At 46.0% G+C, this 22960-nt stretch overlaps 1 protein-coding gene and 1 pseudogene across 4 annotated transcripts in view; one reads left to right on the plus strand and one right to left on the minus strand.

Moving 5' to 3' along the window:
* Positions 1-4214: 4214 nt before the first annotated feature.
* Positions 4215-4421, minus strand: LOC120365916 (guanine nucleotide-binding protein G(I)/G(S)/G(O) subunit gamma-5 pseudogene; annotated as a pseudogene).
* A 6204-nt stretch (positions 4422-10625) lies between these two features.
* The window catches only part of AK4 (adenylate kinase 4), an 81155-nt gene continuing 68820 nt past the window's right edge, over positions 10626-22960 (plus strand). Inside the window, exons 1-2 of one of the 4 annotated variants that reach the window (XM_003921469.4) lie at positions 10626-10740; positions 11358-11633. In XM_003921469.4, the coding sequence (XP_003921518.1) occupies positions 11489-11633 (145 nt within the window). In that variant the 5' untranslated portion in view covers positions 10626-10740; positions 11358-11488. Of the gene's footprint in view, positions 10741-10932; positions 11137-11357; positions 11634-12085; positions 12234-22960 lie in introns of those variants that run through there. The other 3 variants (XM_074380961.1, XM_039473619.2, XM_039473618.2) reach the window with 3 other exon arrangements.

Below are 22960 nucleotides of genomic sequence, written 5' to 3' on the forward strand. Positions count from 1 at the left end.
CCAACATTTCACATTTATGATGTGCAATTTTAACAGTCAGTGTCAAAATGTGTCTGGGTTACATGTTTCAAAATAATGTTAGGTAGTACTAGGACACAAATGTTCAAAGGCTACTGATATAATATATGTGAAAAAATCATCCCCTCACCTATTTCTTCCCTTCTTGTGTATTCCAGCTCAGTGTGAGGGGCCATTTTCCCTCAAACGCCAGAATCCCGACCACCATCCATGCTTCTCTCTGTTCCTCTACATCTAACCAATTTATGCTATATCTAGATAAAGCTGGTGTTCATCTCTTCTTTCCCATTTCCCCCGCCACTCTTATTTGAAGATCTTATGATCTTTCTCCTGCAATATTGTTAACATCTTCTTAATTAGTTTGCCTGACATCAGATGCAACTCCTTCTAATGAGGTGTCAGGAAGAACAAATTTATCTTTCTTTTTTTGTTTTTGCTTTTTTTTTTTTTTTTGGAGATGTTATCTTGCTACATTGTAGAGGGTAGTCTCAAACTCATGGCCTCAAGCAATCCTCGTGCTCCAACCTCCCAAGTAGCTGGGAATACAGGAGCGCACCAGTGGGCCAGCTCCAGATTTATCTTTCTAAAATATACATTCTCTATTCCCTTAAAATAAACTCTAAGTGGTTAGGATGGGCTGGGCATGATGGCGCATGCCTGTAATCCCCAGCACTTTGGAAGGCTGAGGCAGGTGGACCACTGGAGGTCAGGAGTTCGAGACCATCCTGGCCAACATGGTAAAACCTCTTTTCTATCAAAACTACAAAAATTAGCCGGGTGGTGCATGCCTGTAATTCTAGCTACTCAGGAGGCTGAGGCATGAGAATCACTCAAACCCTGGAGTTGGAGGTTGCAGTGAGTTGAGACTGCACCACTGCGCTCCAGCCTGGGCTACAGAGCAAGACTCCATCTCAAGAAAGAAAAAAAAAAATTGGGGCATGGTGGTGTGTGCCTGCAGTTCCAGCTACTTCAAAAGGTTGGAGGGGAGGGTTGCTTGACCCCAGGAGTTTGAGGCTGCAGTGAGCCTTGATCACATCATGAACTCCAGGGTGGGCGATAGAATAAGACCCCCATCTCTTACAAATAAAGCAAAACAACACAATTCAATAATTACCAGTTTTGCTGGAAAGGCTTCTTGCCTCCTCACACAGACTTGAGTGCTTTCCCTCTTTCTTTTTCTTGTGTTCTTATTTATTTATTTATTTATTTAATTTATTTTTTGAGACAAAGTCTCACTCCATCGTCCAGGCTGAAGTGCAATGGTGTGATCTCGGCTCACTGCAACCTCTGCCTTCTGGGTTCAAGCAATTCTGCTTCAGTCTTCCAAGTAGCTGGGATTATAGGTGCTCCTCCAACACATCAGGTTAATTTTTGTATTTTTAGTAGAGACAGGGTTTCACCATGTTGGCCAGGCTGGTCTTGAACTCCTGACCTCATGATCTGCCCACCTCGGCCTCCCATAGTGCTGGATAGCAGGTGTGAGCCACCGCACCCGGCCTTGTTCTTTATTTTATGTATTTATCCAGAGCCTGTCACATGCCTGGCACTCAGCGAGCATAGCAGTCTGTTGGTTCCTTATGCATATCCCTTCAGCCCTCTCATCAGATCTGCGGAAAATTATTGTGGATAGGAATGGCTTTCTGGGTCTTTTTGCTTGAGGAATGCCTCAGGAGCAACCTTCTACCAATGAAAAAAAAAGTTGGTAGACAAATATCCCAGGACAATTCTGAAGTGGGTTCTACACGCCCATTCAGAGGGTCCCTGTGAGGTTGAGTCCCAGTTCCCATAGAGGTAACTCACTAACCCAGTATACTATGTCGGCCTTTCTCCCTTTCCCGTTTGACTTTTTCTGTCCTTTACTGTGCTATCTAGGACCACCTCTCAAAGAAGTGACTTGACCCAATTCATTTTCTCAAGAACTGGGGCAATCCCAAACCAAGACAGCTAGACTCAGGGGATAAAACTGTTACCGGTGGAGGGTGTCCAGGTTCTTGGCGTCTTGAACAAAAAATTGGACAACATGTACAAACAAAGCAAGGAAAGAATGAAGCAACAAAAGCAGAGATTTACTGAAAATGAAAATATGCTCCACAGGGTGGGAGTGGGCCTGAGCCTAAGGGCTCAAGAGCCCCATTACAGAATTTTTACCTTCTAGAGGTTTCCATTGGTTACCTCTTCATGTAAATGAAGAGGATGAAGTAAAATTACAAAGTCATTTCCTTGGCGTATGTCCTATGTAGGTGGAGGGGATGTTACCTGTCATAGCTGAAGTTTCTCCATTTGATTTAGTCCTAGGAAGTCCTTAGGTTCCCCACCTCCAGACTCTATTCTCCTGCCTCAAAATGATGAGCTTTCATACTTTACCATAGTGCATGGAAATATTAATGGTAATGTAAGTTCACAAGGACAGAGATATTTGTGTTTTATTCACTGATGTGTCACCAACATCTAGAACAGTGCTTGAAATATAGTGTTGAATGAATAGTAGCAATAGCTAATATTTATTGAGTGCTCATGGTGTGTTTGATGGGATTTTTCAGAGATAATTTAAACCTCAAAAACATTATGAAAATAGATATTAGGCCAGGCGCAGTGGCTCACACCTGTAATCCCAGCATTTTGGGAGGCTGAAGTGGGCAGATCATGAGAATAAGAGATTGAGGCCATCCCGGCTAACATGGTGAAACCCTGTGTCTACTAAAGATGCTAAAATTAGCTGGGCATGGTGGTGCATGCCTGTAGTCCCAATTACTCGGGGAGGCTGAGGCATGAGAATCGCTTGAACCCGGGAGGTGGAGGTTGCAGTGAGCCGAGATTACACCACTGCACTCCATCTTGGGTGACAGAGTGAGAGACTCCATCTCAAAAAAAAAAAAAAAAGAGAAAGAAAGAAGGAAAATAGGTATTAGTATTATTAGTAGTAATTATTCTCCTTTAGATATAGGAGAATTAAGGATAAACAATAGGTCTAAATCACCCAGCTTGTAAGTGATCATTGGAGCTCAGAAATTAATACCCCAAAATATGGGGCTTTGACTTGCTGAATTGAAGAAGCCTTAAGATCTCTCTGACCTCCCACCTCTACCTTCTCTCCCAAAGCACAGGACCAAGCTGAAGTTCCTTTATCTGTCTAAGTTCCAGACTCACCAAGAACAATTGTTTTTATTTTAATTTTTTAATTTTTATTTTTGAGAAGGTGTTTTGCTCTGTCACCAGACTGGAGTGCAGTGGCGTGATCTTGGCTCACTGCAACCTCTGCCTCCTTGCTTCAAGTGATTCTCCTGCCTCAGCTTCCCAAGTAGCTGGGACTACAGGCATGCACCACCATGCCCAGCTAATTTTTTTGGGATTTTTAGTAGAGACACGGTTTCACCATGTTGGCCAGGATGGTCTTGATTTCTTGACCTTGTGATCTGCCCACCTTGGCCTCCCAAAGTGCTGAGATTACAGGCATGAGCCACCACACCTAGCTGAACAATTGATTTTAATTCTTTTTTTTTTTTTTCCAATGATGTGGTCAATTTTAGAGTAAGTGCAATGTGGTGCTTAGTACTCCTCCTTTTAAGACCAAAAATGTAACCACAGCTGAATAGACCCTTTCACCAAGCAATATGTCTGCCTATCTGGCTCATTCAGATTCCAAAGAGAACTACTGACAATTTCATCTATGTTACCATTCGCTGATCTATTCATTCTCCCTTTTCTTCCCGCCAAAAATCTACTTTTTCACCATAGCCTGTTTTGCTAAGATGATATATAACTTTCTGAACCCTACTGGGAGGCTGGGTAATCAATGTGTGATTCTTTCTGTGTACACGTTGATAAAATATGCATGCTTTTTCTCCAATTAATTTGTCTTCAGTGAATTGATTTTTCAGGGAAACTTCAGAGAGCAAAGAAGTATTTCCCTTGGCCCCTATGGTAACATTTCAAAACAATTTCTAAATATATTTTTTTAACTTTCATACTAAGTTTTATTGTATGCTGCTGCCAGTGTAATATAAAACAATTACCCCTGTGAAGCAGAAATTCATGAAAATTCGAAGAGGTAGATGTTAAGGACTGACAGAAGTGGAAGTTTGTATATTATGGCGCATGTGTTACACGGATAAGCTTTTGTACAGGCTTCAAATGGAGTTCTCTTGAATATTCACTGGATATAAGTGGTTTGAGAAACCTTTGAAAGATTTATTATACTACAAAAAGGAGCAGACTTTCTGGGGTCTGAAGGGATTTGTACTTGAAGATACTCCAGTCAGCAGAGGGTTATGTTGAGCATCCTGCAGACAGAATTGTTTCAAGTTTGCAGCTGCCTGGGAAACTTTTATGCGGTTGAGCCTGGCCTCTAGCCAGAGCTGCTGAAACACTTTCTTCATAGCTTCGATGCAGGAGGAGCCAGACATGGTACACGGGAGGACCTGGCCAATTTGTGGGTTGGTGGGTTGTGGGCTGTGGGTCAGCAGGGCCAGACAACTGAGCGGTGTATGGCAGGGGGAATAATTTTAAAATAGTTTTATAATTAAGCTGGGTGTGGTTCCTAATGCCTGTAATCCCAATACTTTGTGAGGTCAAGGAAGGTGGATCACCTGAGGTCAGGAGTTTGAGATCAGCCTGACCAATATGGTGAAATGCCATCTCTACTAAAAATACAAAAATTAGGCTAGGAACGGTGGCTAACATCTGTAATCCCTGTATTTTTGGAGGCAGAGACAGGTGGATCACTTGAGGTCAGGAATTCGAGACAAGTCTGGACAACATGGTGAAATCCCATCTCTACAAAAGATAAAAAAAAATTAGCCGAGCATGATGGCAGGCACCTGTAATCCCTGCCACTCAGGAGGCTGAGACAGGAGAATTGCTTGAACCCAGGAGCTAGAGGGAGCAGTGAGCTGAGATGGCACCACTGCACTCCAGCCTGGGCAACAGAGAAAGACTCTGTCTCAAATATAAATAAATAAATAAAAACAGTAATACAAATACAAAAATTAGCTGGGTGTGGTGGCATGCACCTATATTCCCGGCTATTCAGGAGACCAAGAAAGAATTAGTTAAACCCAGGAGGCGGAGGTAGCAACAGCTGAGATTGCGCCACTGCATTCCAGCCTGGGCAACAGAGTGAGACTCTGTCTCCAATATAAATAAATAAAATAAAAAATACAAATACAATACAAAAACTAGCTGGGTGTGGTGGCATGTGCCTATATTCCCAGCTACTTGGGAGGCTGAGACAGGTGAATTGCTTGAACCTGGGAGGTGGAAGTTGCAGTGAGCTGAGATTGTGCCACTGCACTCCAGCCTGGGCAACAGAGTAAGACTCCAACTCAAAAAAAAAAAATTTTTTTTTTAGATTATTATATCTCTATTTATCTATCTGTATCTTAGGATTTCCCTGGCACATAGTAATTACTCAATAAATGCTAATTATCATCTTCTTCTCTTAACAGAAGCCCAAACTTAGAAGTCTCTCCTAAATTGGATCCCCTTTCCTTACTCAGCCTTGAGGAGCTAAGCTTGGACAGAATAAACTCAGCATTCAGTTTCAGCCCCTTCATCCAGCTGAAGCCGGAAGAAAGCTGTACTTCCTCTGGCAGCTAACTTTGCACAGAGGAAAGACACACCCAAACACATCTGATCTCCAGGCATGCCTACAAATCCCAAGGCAGCTTCTAGGAGGAATTCTGCTATTGATTGTAGTTGGGAAGATGGAGTGAAGAATGTGAATGATACAGTCCTGTCCATCCCCACTACCAGATGTACAAATTGAAGCAAAGTTTTGAGCAAGACATCATCATTGTATTATTATGTTTGGGGGGAAGAGCATAAGAGATTGTTAAACTGCTTTCTAGTTTCAAGGTGAAAAGACCAAGACTGGGAGTTCCACATCTTCCTAAGAGCCTGCCTCTATCGTATACTGTTATTCTAGAAATGATTTGTAAAGTATGTTGTTCATGGAGAATAGTGGGCCAAACTAGGTAAACTTAGAATATTGATTTGTTTCCTCCTAGTTTTCTTTTTTTTAACAGCTTGGGAGCTTTTTTGTTTTCTTTTTATCTGGGAGAGCAGGGTTGTAAAATAAATGCTGCTGCCTTTTCAAACCCTGTTAAGATGTTATAGGTTAATAACCATGTGGGCTGGTAAAACCAGGGCTAAGATTATTCTTTCACTTGTAAGAATGTATTATGGTCACAAATAATACCATGTAGTCCTTTATACACCATCTATTCTTCTTTCAACACAATCTTTTGGCTTTCTGAGTATTTATTGAGTGCCTACAGGGAGAAAGGAACAGCACATGCTGGGACACATATCTTATTACTTCTTCCCATTGTTTTCTATTTTCTTTTCTGAATCTTTGCACATATAAGCCACAAGCATTTCTTTTGTCTTTCCAGAGAAGCTTCACAGAAGGCAAAGAGAGGCATATCTCTGTCCACTCATTCACGCAGCAGTCTGTCTTTTAACGTTTGCTTAATATTCTCCATGTGCTGCATTTTTACTAGGCTGTGTGGAAGCCATGGTGAAAAAGATAATGCCACTATGTTAAAGGAGCACAGAGTCTTCATCAAATACAACAGAAATAAACATGAAATTACGATAGATGACAACGATGCAGAGATGTGATATCTGGAACAATGGGGGTTTGAATTTAGAGGTAAGGTCAGTGTCATGTCTGTGAACTGTGGTTCAGGTGATATTTTTAATCATAGCATTAAAAAAATCTGGTAAGTCAAATTTCACAGGTATACTTTGAGGTACATTAAATTATGTGCAATGTATTATTGATAGTGCAGGAGATAATTTGATGTGGTACTAGAAATGATTCAAGGTGATATGTGTTCTGGGGCCCAGTGTCGTGGCTCACACTTCTAATCCCAGAACTTTGGGAGTCCAAGGCGGGTGAAATAGCTTGCACTCAGGAGTTTGAGGCCAGCCTGGGCAACATGGCAAGAACCCCCCATCTCCACTAAAAATACACACAAAAAAATTGCTGGGTGTGGTGGTGCATGCCTGTAGTCCCAGCTATTTGGGAGGCTGAGGTGGGAGGATTGCTTGAGTGTGGGAGGCAGATGCTGCAGTGAGGCAAGATCGCCCCACTGCACCCCAGTTTCAGTGACAGAGCCAGACTCCATATAAAAAAAAAATTGGCTGGGCACGGTGACTTACACCTGTAATCCCAGAACTTTGGGAGGCTGAGGCAGGCAGATTACCTGAGATTGAGAGTTTGAGGCCAGCCTGACTAACAAGGAGAAACCCGGTCTCTACTAAAAATATGAAAAATCAGCTGGGCGTGGTGGTGTATGCCTGTAATCCCAGCTACTTGGGAGGTTGAGGCAGTAGAATCACTTGAAACTGGGAAGCGGATGTTGCGGAGAGCTGAGATCACGCCATTGCACTCTGGCCAAGGCAACAAGAGCAAAACTATGTCTAAAAAAAAAAGAAAAAAAAATACTGGGGCCGGTAGCGGTGGCTCATGCCTGTAATCTCAGCACTTTGGGAGACCAAGGCAGGTGGATTACCTGAGGTCAGGAGTTTGAGACCAGCCTGGCAACATGGTGAGACCCCGTCTCTACTAAAAATACAAAAAAATAGCTGGGCGTGGTGGTGGGCACCTGTAATCCTGGATACTCGGAAGGCTGAGGCAGGAAAATTGCGTGAACCTGGGAGGCAGAGGTTGCAGTGAGCTGAGATTACACCACTGCACTCTAGCCTGGGCAACAAGAATGAAACTTTGCCTAAAAAAAAAAAAAAAAAAATTAATTTGAATATTAAGAAAGTATTCCCTGTCTTATTTGGAGACATGTGATTTCAGTTAAGCAGAGAGTCTCATTTAGATGCTGCATGTCTTTTTTCTTTTTTTTAATGTCTGTCTGTGTGTGTGAGAGATGAGTCTTGCTCCATCACCCAGGCTGGAATGCAGTGGTGCCATCTTGGCTCAATGCAGCCTCCCGGGTTCAAGCAATTCTCCTGCCCCAGGCTCCTGAGTAGCTGGGATAACAGGTGTGGGCCACCACGCCGGCTACTTTTTGTACTTTTAGTAGAGACGGGTTTCACCATGTTGATCAGGCTGGTCTACGAACTCCTGACATCTCATGTCTCAATGCTCTGTTCACCATGGCAGTGGTTTCCAAGGTGTGATCTCCAGATCAACAACCTCAGCATCACCTGGGACCTTGCCAGCAATACCCACCTTCGATCCACTGAATCAAATTCTGTACTAATGGAGCTCAACAACATGTTTCAACACGCTCTCCAGGTGATTCTGATGCATGCTCACTTCTGAGAGCCACTCCAAAGAAATATCTGCTACATATTACACACCATATGCTCCCGCCCCCACACTCTCAAGCTTTTCTCCCTTTCTGTTCCCAGGTGAAGGGTTGAAGGGGTTCAGTATCAGGTCTACAGCACACTGAGATTTATGTATCATTTATTTGAGACAGAGTCTCACTTTGTTATGTGTCATTTATTGAGACAGAGTCTTGCTTTGTTGCCCAGGCTAGAGTGCAGTGGCCAATCTCAGCTCATTGCAACCTCTGCCTCCCAGGTTCAAGCATTCTCCTGCCTCAGCCTCCTGAGTAGCTGGGATTACAGGCATGCACCACCACACCTGGCTAATCATTGTATTTTTAGTAGAGACAGAGTTTCACCATGTTAGACAGGCTAGTCTCGAACTCCTGGCCTCAAGTGATCCGCCCACCTTGGCCTCCCAAAGTGTTGGGATTACAGGCGTGAGCCACCGTGCCTGGCCACACTGAAACTTTTTTTGTGTTTTTCAGACCTTCTTTTTTTTTTTTTTTTTAACTATGTTGCCCAGGCTGGAGTGCAATGGTGTGATCTCGACTCACCACAGCCTGTCTTCCAGGTTCAAATGATTCTCCTGCCTCAGCCTCCGGAGTAGATGGAATTACAGGCCTGCACCCACCATGCCCAGCTAATTTTGTATTTTTAGTAGAAATGGGGTTTCTCCATGTTGGTCAGGCTGGTCCCCAACTCCTGACCTCAGGTGATCCCCCCTCCTCGGCCTCCCAAAGTCACACTGAGACATTTTAGAGGGAGATCCGTCTATGGAATAAACGCTGGCATGGGGTTGGTGGCCTGGGTGTGCTGTCTGGCCAATTTTGTGCGTGGAGTAGGAAGTGGGTAGAGGCTCTGGGTATCAGGAAACTATGTCAGGCTCTGCCCTTCATGTCCCACCCTCTCCCCCAACAAAGAACAGCCAGGAAGTGAGAGGAAGCTCTTCTCCACACCATCCCACTACTTGCATCCCTCACCTTCTCTGAGCCCTGGGTTTTGGCGCTGGGAATTCTGCGATGGGTATCTTGAAAGGCAGGCGGCCTGTGGAGGGAAGGCAGAGGAGAGGGCCTACAAAATGCAAAGGTGTCTCTGCAACCCTGCTGAAGATCTTTCTCTCTCTCTCTTTTCTCTCTTTTTCCTTCTTTTCTCCTTCTTTTTTTTCTCTCTCTCTCCTTCCTTCTTCCCTTTCTTTCTGACAGAGTTTCACTCTTGTTGCCCAGGCTGGAGCCCAACAGCCCATCTCAGCTCACCGCAACTTCCGCGACCAGGATTCAAGCGATCCTCCTGCCTCAGCCTCCCGAATAAGCTGGGATTTCAGGCATGCACCACCACGCCCGGCTATTTTTGTTTTTTAGTAGAGACGGGGTTTCTTCATGTTGGTCAGGCTGGTCTTGAACTCCCAACCTCAGGTGATGTGCCTGCCTCGGCCTACCAAAGTGCTAGGATTGCAGGCGTGAGCCACCGCACCCGGCTGAAGATTTTTCACTTTATCCTGAATGGAAGACAGTATCTGAGGCCGAGAAATAATAGAAATTGATTTTCGCTTTAGCAATATTCCTGGCAACTGCACGGAAAATGGAATGGCACAGAAACTGGAGTCTTACGAGCAGCTATCTCATTAGTTTGGATGGGCAATTAAAGGCTGTGAGCACAGATCTAACAGAATGTGGATTGGGATATGCAGGGGAGGGTGGGGTTGGGGGAAAACAGGTTCCATTTGAACTTGGTGACTTATACATGCAGCACAAGAATAACAGGCATGGAAGTCCTGGAATTATTTATCAAGAAGGTCGCACAGGTGAGTGACATCCCCTTCTTCCCTGTTCCCCAAGGCGCCTGGACTTTGGAGTCAGTCAGTCTTGGGTTCCAACCTCCCGCTAGGACGCAATTTCTTGAGAGCAGGATTCAATCTCTTGTTCACGGTTACATCCCAAGCGTCTAGAATAGTTTCTGGCACATAGTAGGCACTCAGTAAAAATTTGCCGAATGAATCACTGAATGCATGGTCACACTCCATGCCTCATTTCCTCGGCTGTAAACACAATGAAATCACCTAGCCGTGAACTTGGCGCACAGTAGGCGCTCAACAAGTTGTATTTTTCCTTCTCCTTGCAGCAGACCGCGGTCCCTAGGCGATCGTGGAAAAAAAAAGGGCAGGGGGGTTTCTCTACCCTGTGTGGTCTGCGCCTCGTTTCGCCCCGGCAGCCCTCGCTGGGTCGCGGGGAGCACGTGGGCCGGACAGGCTGGGTGGGAGGGGAGGAGAGAGAGGGGGCGGCGGCCGGCGGCTCGCGCGGAGACTGTCTCCCAGGCTTACGTAAGGCGCGAGTCCCGCGCTGCCGGCCCGGGCTCGGAGACTCGGCGGGCGGAGGCGGCGCCGCCCTGCGGGAAACGGGCTGGAAGCTTCTCAGAGCGCTGCCTCCAGCCAAGGTGTGTGTTTTATTTGATTGCTTTTGGAGGCGAGGCGCAGGGCTCGGGCTCGGGCTCGTCGCGCGTCCCACGGCCCGGGAGCGCATCCGCCAACCCCGGGCGGAGGTGGGCCCCTCCGAGCGCGCGCAGGCGGTGGGCAGCGGCGGCCGCTGAGACTCCGGGGGATGTGACAGCCGCGGGGAGGGGCCGAGACGCCGACCACACGTTGCACACGTGCGAGTACAGGGCAGGGGCTCAGCCTCTAGGCCGCTCGGTGTGTGGGGCTGCGGGGGCAGGCTTTGAATGACCCCCTTGGGCCAGCTTCCCTGGCTCGACGGAGACTGGTTGGGGGATGCCCGGCCGCCCGACTCCGTTCTCCAACGCGGCGTGAGGCGCGAGTTGGAGGAAAGGATGGAGGTGGGACTGGCCGGGCCGACCTCTGACCTCTGGAGGCCGAGCCGGCAGGGCGGGGCACCGGCGCGCTCCAGCAGCTCTGCGTGGGGGCGAGGAGGTGGAGGAGGGCCAGGAGGTGGAGGAGGGCGGGGAGGTGTAGCGTGGCGCTCACTCCGCCTGGGAGTCGGTCCCGGCGCAGGGTTGAGGGGAGGGGTTGTCTTAAAAGTCTCTCCTTCCCCCTGTAGGGGCGGCCGGCGAGTCCCAGTGCGAGCGGAGGGTGCCAGAGGTAGGGGGCCGAGAAACAAAGTTCCCGGGGTTCCCTCCCGGGCTGCGGTCTGGGCTGCGCGTTTGGCCGCTCCCCCTCCTCGCGAAGGCAATGGCTTCCAAACTCCTGCGCGCGGTCATCCTCGGGCCGCCCGGCTCGGGCAAGGGCACCGTGTGCCAGAGGATCGCCCAGAACTTTGGTCTCCAGCATCTCTCCAGCGGCCACTTCTTGCGGGAGAACATCAAGGCCAACACCGGTGAGGGGCTGCGGGGACGAGGGCCGGGGGCGAGCCGCGTTGGGCTGGGGTGAGGCCCTGGAGGGGCCGGGTCTCCCGGATCGCGGTGCCCTTCCCCCGCCCGCATGTGGTCGTGCAGGCTTGTACGTGCCGGGGCGCATGCAGCTGGCGGCCCGCGGCCGCGCGGCTTAACCGCGCCCGGGGAAGAGGCCAGGGCTCTCGGGGCGGCCGGTGGGAGGTGCCCGCGGCTCCTCTCTCCACCACTCCTCCTGCCGCGAGGAAAAGCCCGGGCCACCGAGCCCAGGGAGGGTCGAGAACCACGCAGCGAAAAACCCCGAGCTTCCCGCTCACGCTGCCTCCTCAAGGCAGAGCTGGCCCCGTACCCCTTAACCCTGGCCTCCTCCCCCGAGTCCTTAGTGAGCCGCGCGCCCCCTCCCGCGGGAACCCCGAGGCGGAGCGCCGCCCACCTGTGGCAGTCGGGCGGGGCTGCGCGCTGGGGAACCTGTGGCGCCGTGGGGCTCGCAGCCACGCGCTGCTCCAGCCCCTCCACGCAGCCTCGGGCCTCGGGGCAGAGCCCTGGGTGGCTTTGAAAGGCCTGTCTGTTCGCTGTCGCCTTCTAAGGTAAACTCTTCCCAACAACTCCCCCTCGTCTCCAAGCCGCCGGGCCTGGAGATGTGGAGACTCGTCGGAGACTCGTTCTGATAAATTACATTTTGAATGCAGCTTTCCTGGAAATGGCTTTCTTGAGCTGCCTCCCTTGGCTGGAGATGCCTCCTTTGGCTGACGGTGAACTTGGAGATCTAGATCGCCTGATTTCTTAGTCTAACAGTACTGAATGCCTCCCTTTCCCCCTCTCCTCTCACTCCACGTTCACACCGGTTCCTAATGAATTGGCGTTCAAAGGTGAGAGGTTAGCGGTTGTGCTGCTGCGAGGCTCTTAACCATTCTGCGATGGAGATGCTGGTAATTAGCAACTCCTTTATGAAAAGTTGTTCTTGGCAGCGGGGGTCCTTTACGGTCGCTGCAGTTCTCAAGGGTGTCCGGGGTGGTTATTGCCCATCATGCACTAATTATCCGAGGATCTGCATTTCAGAAGCACAGATTGGTTTGAAAAGGAAGGTGGAGGGCGGTGTCGGAAAACAAAAGGAAAGCTTTTTAAAAGCAAGGAATTAAGAAATATCTCCAGAGTGTTACTTCTTAAGCAGGTTGAAAAAGCTGGCTTTTACAGGAAACTCTTCCCCCACCCCCATGTCTCAGAAGGAAGAATTATGTGTACCAAATTGCACTTGAGTTTTCTTTTGTGGGTATTGTTACCTCAAGTGCGCCTATTTTGATTTTAATACATTCAACTGCATTTTGTTCTTGGAATGCTGCCTTTGGAATGCGGTTTGAGGGGAGAGCAGCCTAGAGGGAAGGCTGGCTCTCATCCTAAGGGTTTTGTGTTTAGGTTGGGCTTCTTGGTTGGGACCACGGAGTCAGTGAAGGAAGACAGCGAGAAGAGACGAGCCCATTCCGTAATGCTCTGTACCTGACTTGGCGACTTGTTTCCTTCTGGCATGAAGGGCCTCACACTATCCATCTTGCCACTGGACTGTAGCCCTTTCCGTTTCTAAAGACAGTGATGGGAAATGGCTTATTTCTGCACTTTCTTAGGGGCTTTGAAAATTTTCCACTTGTTCTTTTCCCTTGTTCTCATTTTTTTTTTTTTTTTTAAATTTCAACTTTCCTCTGCCCTAAATTTTAGTTTCCATTCTCTTTCAAATGCCTTCATTTCCTCCCCAGTGTTCCCTCCTGGAGTCAGAAGTGACCATGCAATGTTTAGATTTCCTTTTTTTCTGTTGGGAATCAAGCAGTTTTCGCATGAGCCAATTTAAAAAACAAAAACTTAAAGAAGAAAAATAAAGGACAGCAATTTGTTTTGAAAGTGGCTTGTTTCTAGTGAACTTTCGGGTTATCGGATTATTTTTCACTCTCAGAAGGTCTGAGAATCTTATAGGCCCATTGCCTGGTAAATAAAACATTCCACAGTATTTATTTTTCTGTTACCTGCTGTTTACTTTTAGCGAATTGCCTAGTGGGAAGCACAACCACCCTTCTGTATTTACCCTTTATAATGGAAAGTTTGAGGGAGATGATGAAGCACAACAAAAACCCAGGAAATAGAACCGTGTAGGAATTTGAATTGGAAAGTAGCTCCGGCCATCTGCTCCAGCCTGGATTTGGGCACACTTGTCTACATGGCTTTCTTCCTCCTGCAGTCTGCTGAAAAGCTGCTTTCAGGAAAGGGCTACTCTGATGTCATTGCTTCTTGGAAGTCTTCCCTCACCTGCTCTGGCAGAATTCTCTTTCCTCTGTGTATGTCTTTTTTTTTTCTTTGAAACAGAGTCTTGTTCTCTTGCCCAGGCCAGAGTGCAGTGGTGCTATTTTGGCTTGCTGCAACCTTCGCCTCACCGGTTCAAGTGATTCTCTTGCTTCAGGCTACCCAGTAGCTGGGATTACAGGCATCTGCTACCACGCCCGGCTAATTTTTGTATTTTTCATAGAGATGGGGTTTCACCATCTCTGCGAGTTTCAAGGTCAGGCTGGTCTCCAGCTTGGGACCTCAGGTGTTCCACTTTCCTTGGCCTCCCAAAGTGCTGGGATTTCAGACGTGAGCCACCACACCCAGCCTCCTCTGCACATACCCTTGTTCATTCTAATGCTGCAGTCACATACCATGCAGTGTAAAAATGCCTGTCTCTCACCCAGTAAGATACCTGCTGAGTGGCTCCTGTGCATTAGTGTTCTAGGTACTGGGGCAATAGCATTGTTTAAGATAATCTTGGCCGGGCGCGGTGGCTCAAGCTTGTAATCCCAGCACTTTGGGAGGCCGAGGTGGGTGGATCACGAGGTCGAGAGATCTAGATCATCCTGGTCAACATGGTGAAACCCCATCTCTACTAAAAATACAAAAAATTAGCTGGGCATGGTGGTGCGTGCCTGTAATCCCAGCTACTCAGGAGGCTGAGGCAGCAGACTTGCCTGAACCCAGGAGGCGGAGGTTGCGGTGAGCCGAGATCGCGCCATTGCATTCCAGCCTGGGTAATAAGAGCGAAACTCCGTCTCAAAAAAAAAAAAAAAAAAAAAGATAATCTTGTGCCTCTTTTATTTTATTATTTATAGAGATGGGGTTTTGCTTTGGCGCCCAGGCTAGTCTCAGACTCCTGGCTCAGTCTCCCAAAATGTTGGGATTACAGGTGTGAGCCACTGCACCCGGCCCATTCTTGGGCCTTTTGCTGTTCTTCCTACCTACACCATGGTCCAGTTTCCACTCTGAAAGTTGGAGAACAGGGATCAGGCAAAGTACCTAATGCATAAAAGGAGTTTACCAAGTTTGTATTAAAGGCCTGGGTCACAAATTCTGGACAGTACATCTTACTCCAGAAGTCAATCTATAACATAGAGTCCATTTTGTTAAATTAGCTCTGATTTATGGTAAAAGTTTGTACTTAATATGGATCTGAGATTAGCTTCCTGATAGCTGTTATCCACTGGCCCTTCCTATAGTGCCTAGAGTGGTACACGGGGAGCCTTATTAAATACTTCATTTGAAGACTCACCCCATATTCTTTGGCTCAGATTTTCTTTAGCATGCTGCAAGAGTAAATAGAAGGGAGAGTTCTCTTAGATTGCCAGGAGTTGGGTTTTACACTCTGTCATAAGGAATATTACTTTTCTCTGTGTGTGTATGAACATGCACATGTATGTATGAGTACACACACACAGAGGACTGGCACTCTGGAGTGAGTCCCATTACAAATTCTGATATTTAATTATAAATTGTCTTATTGGGTCATATCTAAAGGATATACAAATCCTGTTTTAAAGGTTGGACAAATCGTGATATTTTAAAAAATCTCATTACACTGGATCTACTGTCTCAAGTGCAGAAAAACTGGCAAATCTCCGTTTGGAAGTATCTTGGACTTAAGCAAGATAAAAGGTGTTCAGGAACAAACCTGTTTCTGCTCGCTCTCTATTTATTTTTGAGACAGAGTCTTCCTCTGTCACCCCAGGCTGGAGTGCAGTGGTTCGATCTTGGCTCACTGCAACCTCTGCCTCTCAGATTCCAACGATTTTGCCTCAGCCTCTGGAGTAGCTGGGATTACAGGTGCTTACCACCACGCCCAGCTAATTTTTGTATTTTTAGTAGAGATAGAGTTTCACCATGTCAGCCAGGCTGGTCTCGAACTCCTGACCTCATGATACACCTACTTCGGCCTCCCAATGTGCTGGGATTACAGGGGTAAGCCACCAAGCCCGGCCTCTGCTCTCAATATTAACTGCAACTCTTGCTGGAATTTTGCAGCTGGAAATAGCATTTCAAGTTAGTCTATGGGCTGAGCCTCTTTTTGAAAAGATGACCTAGTTCAGAGCTCAGGGTTTTGGTGCTTATTAAGTATAAATGTGTGTCTTATGTAAGAGGGAAAACTTCTGAGAACTGGAAGATAGGGACATTGTATTAGAGAGACTTGAGAGCCAGAGTTCAACAATGTATCTAAAACAGGTTTCAATAGTTATCCCTTTTTATAGATCATACAGACTCTTGGCTTATTACTGGGTTTCTAGAGTATGTTCTATTCCATTTCCCCCCAGCTTGGTGAGATTCAGGATATAGCACAGGCCAAGCAAGGGTCTGACTGGTTTTGAGACCTTTCCAGTCAAAAGGTCCACTCCACATCCACTTGTTATTGTTGCTTTTATGGTTTCTTTGAGGATTTTCACACATTTGAAAAACAGTATTTGTGACTTGAATAAGGCATTCCATAACAGTAAGTCTGCCTTAGCCACATGCACATCTGAATCTGCACATTCTTCCAGTGGGGTGTTTTTTTGTTTTTTTTTGTTTTGTTTTTTTTTGTTTTTTTTTTTGAGGCATAGTTTCACTCTGTGACCTAGGCTGGAGTGCAGTGGCATGAACACGGCTCACTGTGGTCTCGACTTCCCAGACTCAAGTGATCTTCTTAACTCGGTCCCTTAAGTAGCTGGGACTACAGGCATGTGTAGTCCCAGCATGGATAATTTTGTATTTTTTGTAGAGATAGGGTTTCTACTTATTACCCAGGGTGGTCTTGAACCCCTTAGCTCAGGCAGTTTGCCCGCCTCAGGCTCCCAAAGGGCTGGGATTACAGGTCTGAGCCACCATGCCTGATCAGGATCTTTTTTTTTTTTTTTTTCCAAGACGAACTCCCCCTGTGTTTCCCACGCTGGAGTGCAGTATCACGATCTTGGCTCACTGCAACCTCCACCTCCTGGGTTCAAGCAATTCTCTGCCTCAGCCTCCCGAGTAGCTGGGATTACAGGCACCTGCCACCATGCCTGGCTCATTTTTGTATTTTTAGTAGAGACGGGTTTCACCATCTTGGCCCAGCTGGTCTTGAACGCCTGACCTCATGATCCTCTGGCCTTGGCCTCACAAAATGCTGGGATTACAAACGTGACCCACCGCACCCCACCATGATCATTTTTTTTAGAAGTAGCCTTTTCTGATTAAAGTTATGCCTTGTAGAAAATTTAGAAAATGTAAAATGGTAGAAGAAATGAAAGTAGCAAGTAAAAAATACCCTTCACTCCTTAAGGGTAATCTAAGCAAATAAATTAAAGGTGGCTATCCCAGGTTGCGTGATGAGGAAGGGGCCTCTCCAGCATGTGAATGTCATTCATACCGTAAGGAATGAGCATGTGATGATTAGGAATGCAGTGTTCCAGGCAGAAGGAACAGAAAGTGCAAAGGCCCTAAGGTGGGAGTGAGCATAGTGGGTTTGAGGAACAGAAAGAAGTGGCGTTGTGTTTGGAGCCTAGCGAGCAGAAGGGATGTAGAAGTAGGTCAGGTCAGAGAGATGAGCAGGTGCCAGATCAGGTAGAGCCTGGAGCATCCTGGTAAGGATTGGATTTTATTCCAAGGGCACTGGAGAGCCAAGGAAGGGTTTTATACATAGGACAATGACATAAAAAGATTTACCTTCTAAAAGTTGATCTTTTGTGTGCAGTGTGGAGAAGTGACTCCAGCTGAGCAAGAGCAAGACCTGTATGGATGAAGAGAGTGGCCTATGGTTTGAACTCATTGGTGGCAAAGGAGAAGAGAAATAAAGGAGTTTGAGATATGTTTGAAGGCAGTGCTGACTGGACGTAATGAATTGGCTGTGAGAGGTGATGGAGAGAAAGAAGTCTACAATGAATCCTAGGATTTTGCCCTGAGCGCCTGCCTGGGTAAATGTGCACAGGTTGAATGAACTAGAATGTGTCTAACCAATCTTGTGTGGAACATTTGGGTTATTTGCATAATTTGCTGATTAAGAATGCTCTTACGAATGTCATTGTGTACAAATCACTGAACAAATATATTTTCTTTGGGATAGGTTTCTAGGAATAAAACTACTGGCCAAAATAGAACTTAAGTCATAGGGAGAGTGGTTCTTTTTGTTTTGTCTTTTTGAGATGGAGTTTTGCTCTGTCACCCAGGCTAGTGGCGTGATCTTCGCCCACTGCAACCTCTGCCTTCCAGGTTCAAGTAGTTCTGCCTCAGCCACCCAGGTAACTGGGGCTACAGGCTTGAGCTGCCACGCCTGGCTAATTTTTGTATTTTTAGTGGAGGTGGGGTTTCACTGTGTTAGCCAGGATGATCTTGATCTCCTGACCTCATGATCTGCCCGCTTTGGCCTCCCAAAGTGCTGGGATTACAGGCGTGAGCCACCGTGCCTGGCTGAGATACTGGTTTCTTTTTTTTTTTTTTTGAGAAGGAGTTTCGCTCTTGTTACCCAGGCTGGAGTGCAATGGCGCGATCTCGGCTCACCGCAACCTCCGCCTCCTGGGCTCAGGCAATTCTCCTGCCTCAGCCTCCTAAGTAGCTGGGATTACAGGCATGCACCACCATGCCCAGCTAGTTTTTTTGTATTTTTAGTAGAGACGGGGTTTCACCATGTTGACCAGGATGGTCTCGATCTTTCGACCTCGTGATTCACCCGCCTCGGCCTCCCAAAGTGCTGGGATTACAGGCTTGAGCCACCGCGCCCGGCCGAGATACTGGTTTCTAACAGTATGTATCAGTTTACTTTATTCTTTAAAAAAGATATCTGCATTATCTTTTATTGTATAGATAAATCTCAGTTTCTTTAGCCTTTCTCATGCATTTTGGCCTCAGGTGCTTTTTAACACATGTGACAATTAGAACCCCAAAGAACCTTTGTTTATGTGGGTTATAAGTATAGATGTTAAATGTATTTGAACTTAAAATTGAGAAAATTTAAAAATATCAATTCATCAAAAATAATACATCCACTAAGTGTTAACATATTTCTGTGAAAATCAGCTATTTTCCAAAATGACATCTAATGAGAAAAGTATTATTGTTTTTGCACATTTGCAAATCTTTCTGGTCTAATAGAAGAAAACTTTATTCTCATATCTGGCTCTTCAGTCTTTGGTGCTATGTTGTTTTGGTTAAAGTATTTGAAGACTATCTGGCTTTGTACACATGTAGTTAAAGGAGAACCTGTGGACCCCTGAAAAGGTCTCACGGACCACAGGAGTCCCGGGACCACAATTTAATCAGTCCCCTGTTGACTGGAATTTAGGTTATTTATAATCATTCGATGTACAGAGTGTGCTGCACTGAATGTCCTGGTAAATGTGTCTTTCAACAAATGTTTGCATGCCAGGCAGTCTTGGCTTGTGGGATGCAAAGAGGTGAAACAAGGTCTGTTCCCTGAAGGAACTGCTGTTTTTTGGTGGAGGCAGGCAGGCAGATAGGTAGGCAAACAAGAAGAAAATAACATAATTGGGCCAGGTGTGGGGGCTCACATCTGCAATCCCAGCACTTTGGGAGGCTGAGGCTGGAGGATTGCCAGATACCAAGTGTCCAAGACCAGTTTGGACAACGTAGCGAGACCTCATCTTTACTAAAAATAATTTTTAAAAATTAGCTGGTGTGGTTCGTATTCCCAGCTACTCAGGAGACTGAGGCAAGAGAACACTTGAGTCTAGGAGGTTGAGACTGAAGTGATCTATGATCATGCCGCTGTACTCCAGCCTGGGCAACAGAGCAAGACCCTGTCTCTGAGAAAAAAAAAATTAATTGAGGCTGCTAGACGTGCATGTTTACAGAAGAGGCAGCTAGCTAACCCAGCATTTACCAGGAGGTGAGATTTGGGAAGGCTTTTTAGAGGCAGTGATTCCTGAGCTGAATTTTGTCAAATGAGTACAACTACAAAAAGATTGGTGGTCATTGTCACAACATACCTGAAGTTCATCTTCTAGAGTTTGTTGATGGTCCACAAGAGGTCCTTGCTTTTATGGCTTGGCCTTACCTTTTCTATTATCATTTTAGTCCGCATCCATCTCTAATGGTCAAAGAAAAGGGTTATCATGCCTGTCCCATATCACCTTTCCCCTCATTGCTTGTGCTTGCCTTTTAAGATATACATAAACATAGTGGCATCGTAGTATATGCATTTAAACTTCTGCTTTTAACTTCTGGAACTCAAGGATGGCAAACAATCCTAAAACTTGTAAATCAGACTTCCAACTGTTATAAATTTACTCATTGTGAAAGGCATATTGAATTACCTGTTCTTTTCAAAAGCTACCAAGTAAATTGTTAAATGGTATTATATTATGCTCGTCTGCCCTTTAACACTCTGGTATTGGTGCATATTTTGAGAAGGTTTAAGGACTTGGACATTTTGTTTTCTTTGTAAGTTTTTAGATGGTGTACTTTCACAATGGACAATGGATTGGGTATCTCAACCATGTATTTTCCTTTAGCAAACTATAGATATATTTTTTTTCTTTGAGACTGAGTCTCACTCTGTTGCCCAGCTGGAGTGCAGTGGTGTGATCTTGGCTCATTGCAACCTCCGCCTCCTGGGTTCAAGCGATTCTCGTGCCTCAGCCTCCTGAGTAGCTGGGACTACAGGCACACGCTACCACAACTGTCTAATTTTTTAGTAAAGATGGGGTTTCACCATGTTGGCCAGGCTGATCTTGAAACTCCTGACCTCAGGTGATCGGCCTGCCTCAGCCTCCCAAAGTGCTGGGATTATAGGTGTGAGCCACTGTACCTGCCCTAAACTAGATTTTTTTTTTTTTTTTTTTTTTTTAAGCATGAGTAGATAATAGAGGCTTTAGGATTACTCTGTGTATTTTACCCCTTCCACTTGATGTTTAGTTTTCAAGTTGGCCTTTAAGACAAAGTACAAAAGATCTTGTTTGTACAGCTTCATGAAGTTGAATTTAAATGGCTGATGTTATATTTTAACAGTCTTACCTCCAAGTTCTGAGAGTTTTTGTACTACTTAAACAGCAGGTCCAGCAGCAAGCATCCCTTACTTGGCCAGACAGATAATACTGAAATAATGCAGAGTCATTCCTGTTTATCATCTAACTTCTAAGAAGGAAGAAATCAACTATTTTCTGATATTCAGCACCTCCTGTCTGGGCAGCAGTAACCTGTGACCCTGGCGTTTTATAATTCTTGTGATTGATGGTAACCAACATTTTCAGTGGGCAAAGCATCTGCCAGGCCCTAGACTGACTAATGAATGCGTATTACCTTTAATCTCCACACAGATCTCCAGAGCAGTTGTTGTTATATCATTTGCTTTACAAATAAATAAATGGCCTCAGAAAGGTCAAGCAAGTAACTTGGTCAGGTGCAGTGGCTCCCACCTGTAATCCCAGCACTTTGGGAGGCCAAGGCAGATGGATCGCTTGAGCCCAGGAGTTTGAGACCAGCCTGGGCAACATGGCAAGACCCTCTACAAAAAATAAACAAAGTTAGCCAGTGTGGTGGTGCATGCCCGTAATCCCAGCTACTTGGGAGACTGAGCTGGGAGGATAACCTGAGCCCAGAAGGTTACAGTGAGTCTATAGTGAGGCTACAGTGAGCTGTGTTTGAGCAACTGCACCCCAGCCTGAGCAACAGAGCGAGACGCTGTCTCAAAAAACAAAAAAGTTGAGTGACTTGACCTAAGTTAAACAGCTGTCCACACACAAATCTCCAGAGCGGTTGTTATATCATTTACTTACAAACAAATATGTGGCCGCAGAAAGGTTGAGTAACTTGTCCTAAGTCAAACAGCTAGTTAAAGAGAAACTAGTATTCAAACCTGGGGCCCCATAGCTAGGATTAAACTTCTTCCCATTATGACATGCTGACCTCTCAGTACTCTAGAAACTAGTAAAATAGTCATGTCTTGTAAATGCCATGTAGGGACAGTGTGTCTTAGTCTGTTTGTGTGGCTGTAACAAATTACCTGAGATTGAGTAATTTATAAACAACAGAGACTTATTTTTCATAAGTTCTGGAGGCTCAGAATTCCAACATCAAGGTGCTGGCAGGTTTGGTGTCTAGTGAGGCCTGTTCACTGCTTACAAGATTGCACCTTGAACTCTGTATTCTCACGTGGCAGAAAGGATGGAAGGGGAAAAGGACCAAAGGCCACCTTAAGCTTCTTTTATTTTTTATTTTTTCTAAGTGTTAAAATTTTCAACTAGAGACAGGGTCTCACTTTGTTGGCCTGGCTGGTTTTGAGCTCCTATACTCAAGCAGTTCTGCTTCAGACTCCCAAAGTGATGAAGCCACTTTTATAAAACACAAGACTTAAATTTGTTGTTTTTGTGGGTGGGTTGGTTGTTTGTTTTGGAGATGAGGTCTTGCTCTGTTGCCCAGGCTATAGTGCAGTGGTGTGACCTTGGTTCACTGCAGCCTGGAACTCCTGGGCTCAAGCAATATTCCTGTCTCAACCTTCAGAGTAGCAGGGACTACAGGGACGTGCCACCATACCTGGCTAATTTTTAGAGTTTTGGTAGAAATGAGATCTTGCTATATTGCTCAGGATGGTCTGAACTCCTGGCCTCAAGTGATCTGCCTGCATCAGCTTCTCAAAAGGCTGGAATTACAAGCGTGAGCCACCATACCACAGGGGAGGAGCCCTCATGACCACTTACAGACTCCACCTCTTAGTCCTATCACACTGGTTATGAAGTTTCAGTGTATGAAGCTGGGGGCACGTTGGGACCATAGCACCATGGATATAGCAGGGAACAAGTATGCTGAGGCTCAGAGGCCCTTTAAGGGTAGGTTAGAGGGATGTACTTTTTGTTGTTGTCATTCCGTCCTTAAAACATTTTTTTAAAAACCTGAAAAAGGAAGCACTGACTTCCTCCTCCCACGATAAAAAGGACCAAGGGAGTTCTAAAATAGAAGCCATCTGTGTTGTGAGGAGGTAGAAATTGCTTTTCATCATAATGGTAAGAGTTCAGGGATAATGCCTGAACTCGATGTTATTTATTCATTTGTCCCATTTGCC

The sequence above is a fragment of the Saimiri boliviensis genome, chromosome 11 (genome assembly GCF_048565385.1).
Source record: "Saimiri boliviensis isolate mSaiBol1 chromosome 11, mSaiBol1.pri, whole genome shotgun sequence".
In the NCBI taxonomy this organism is placed as follows: Eukaryota; Metazoa; Chordata; class Mammalia; order Primates; family Cebidae; genus Saimiri; species Saimiri boliviensis.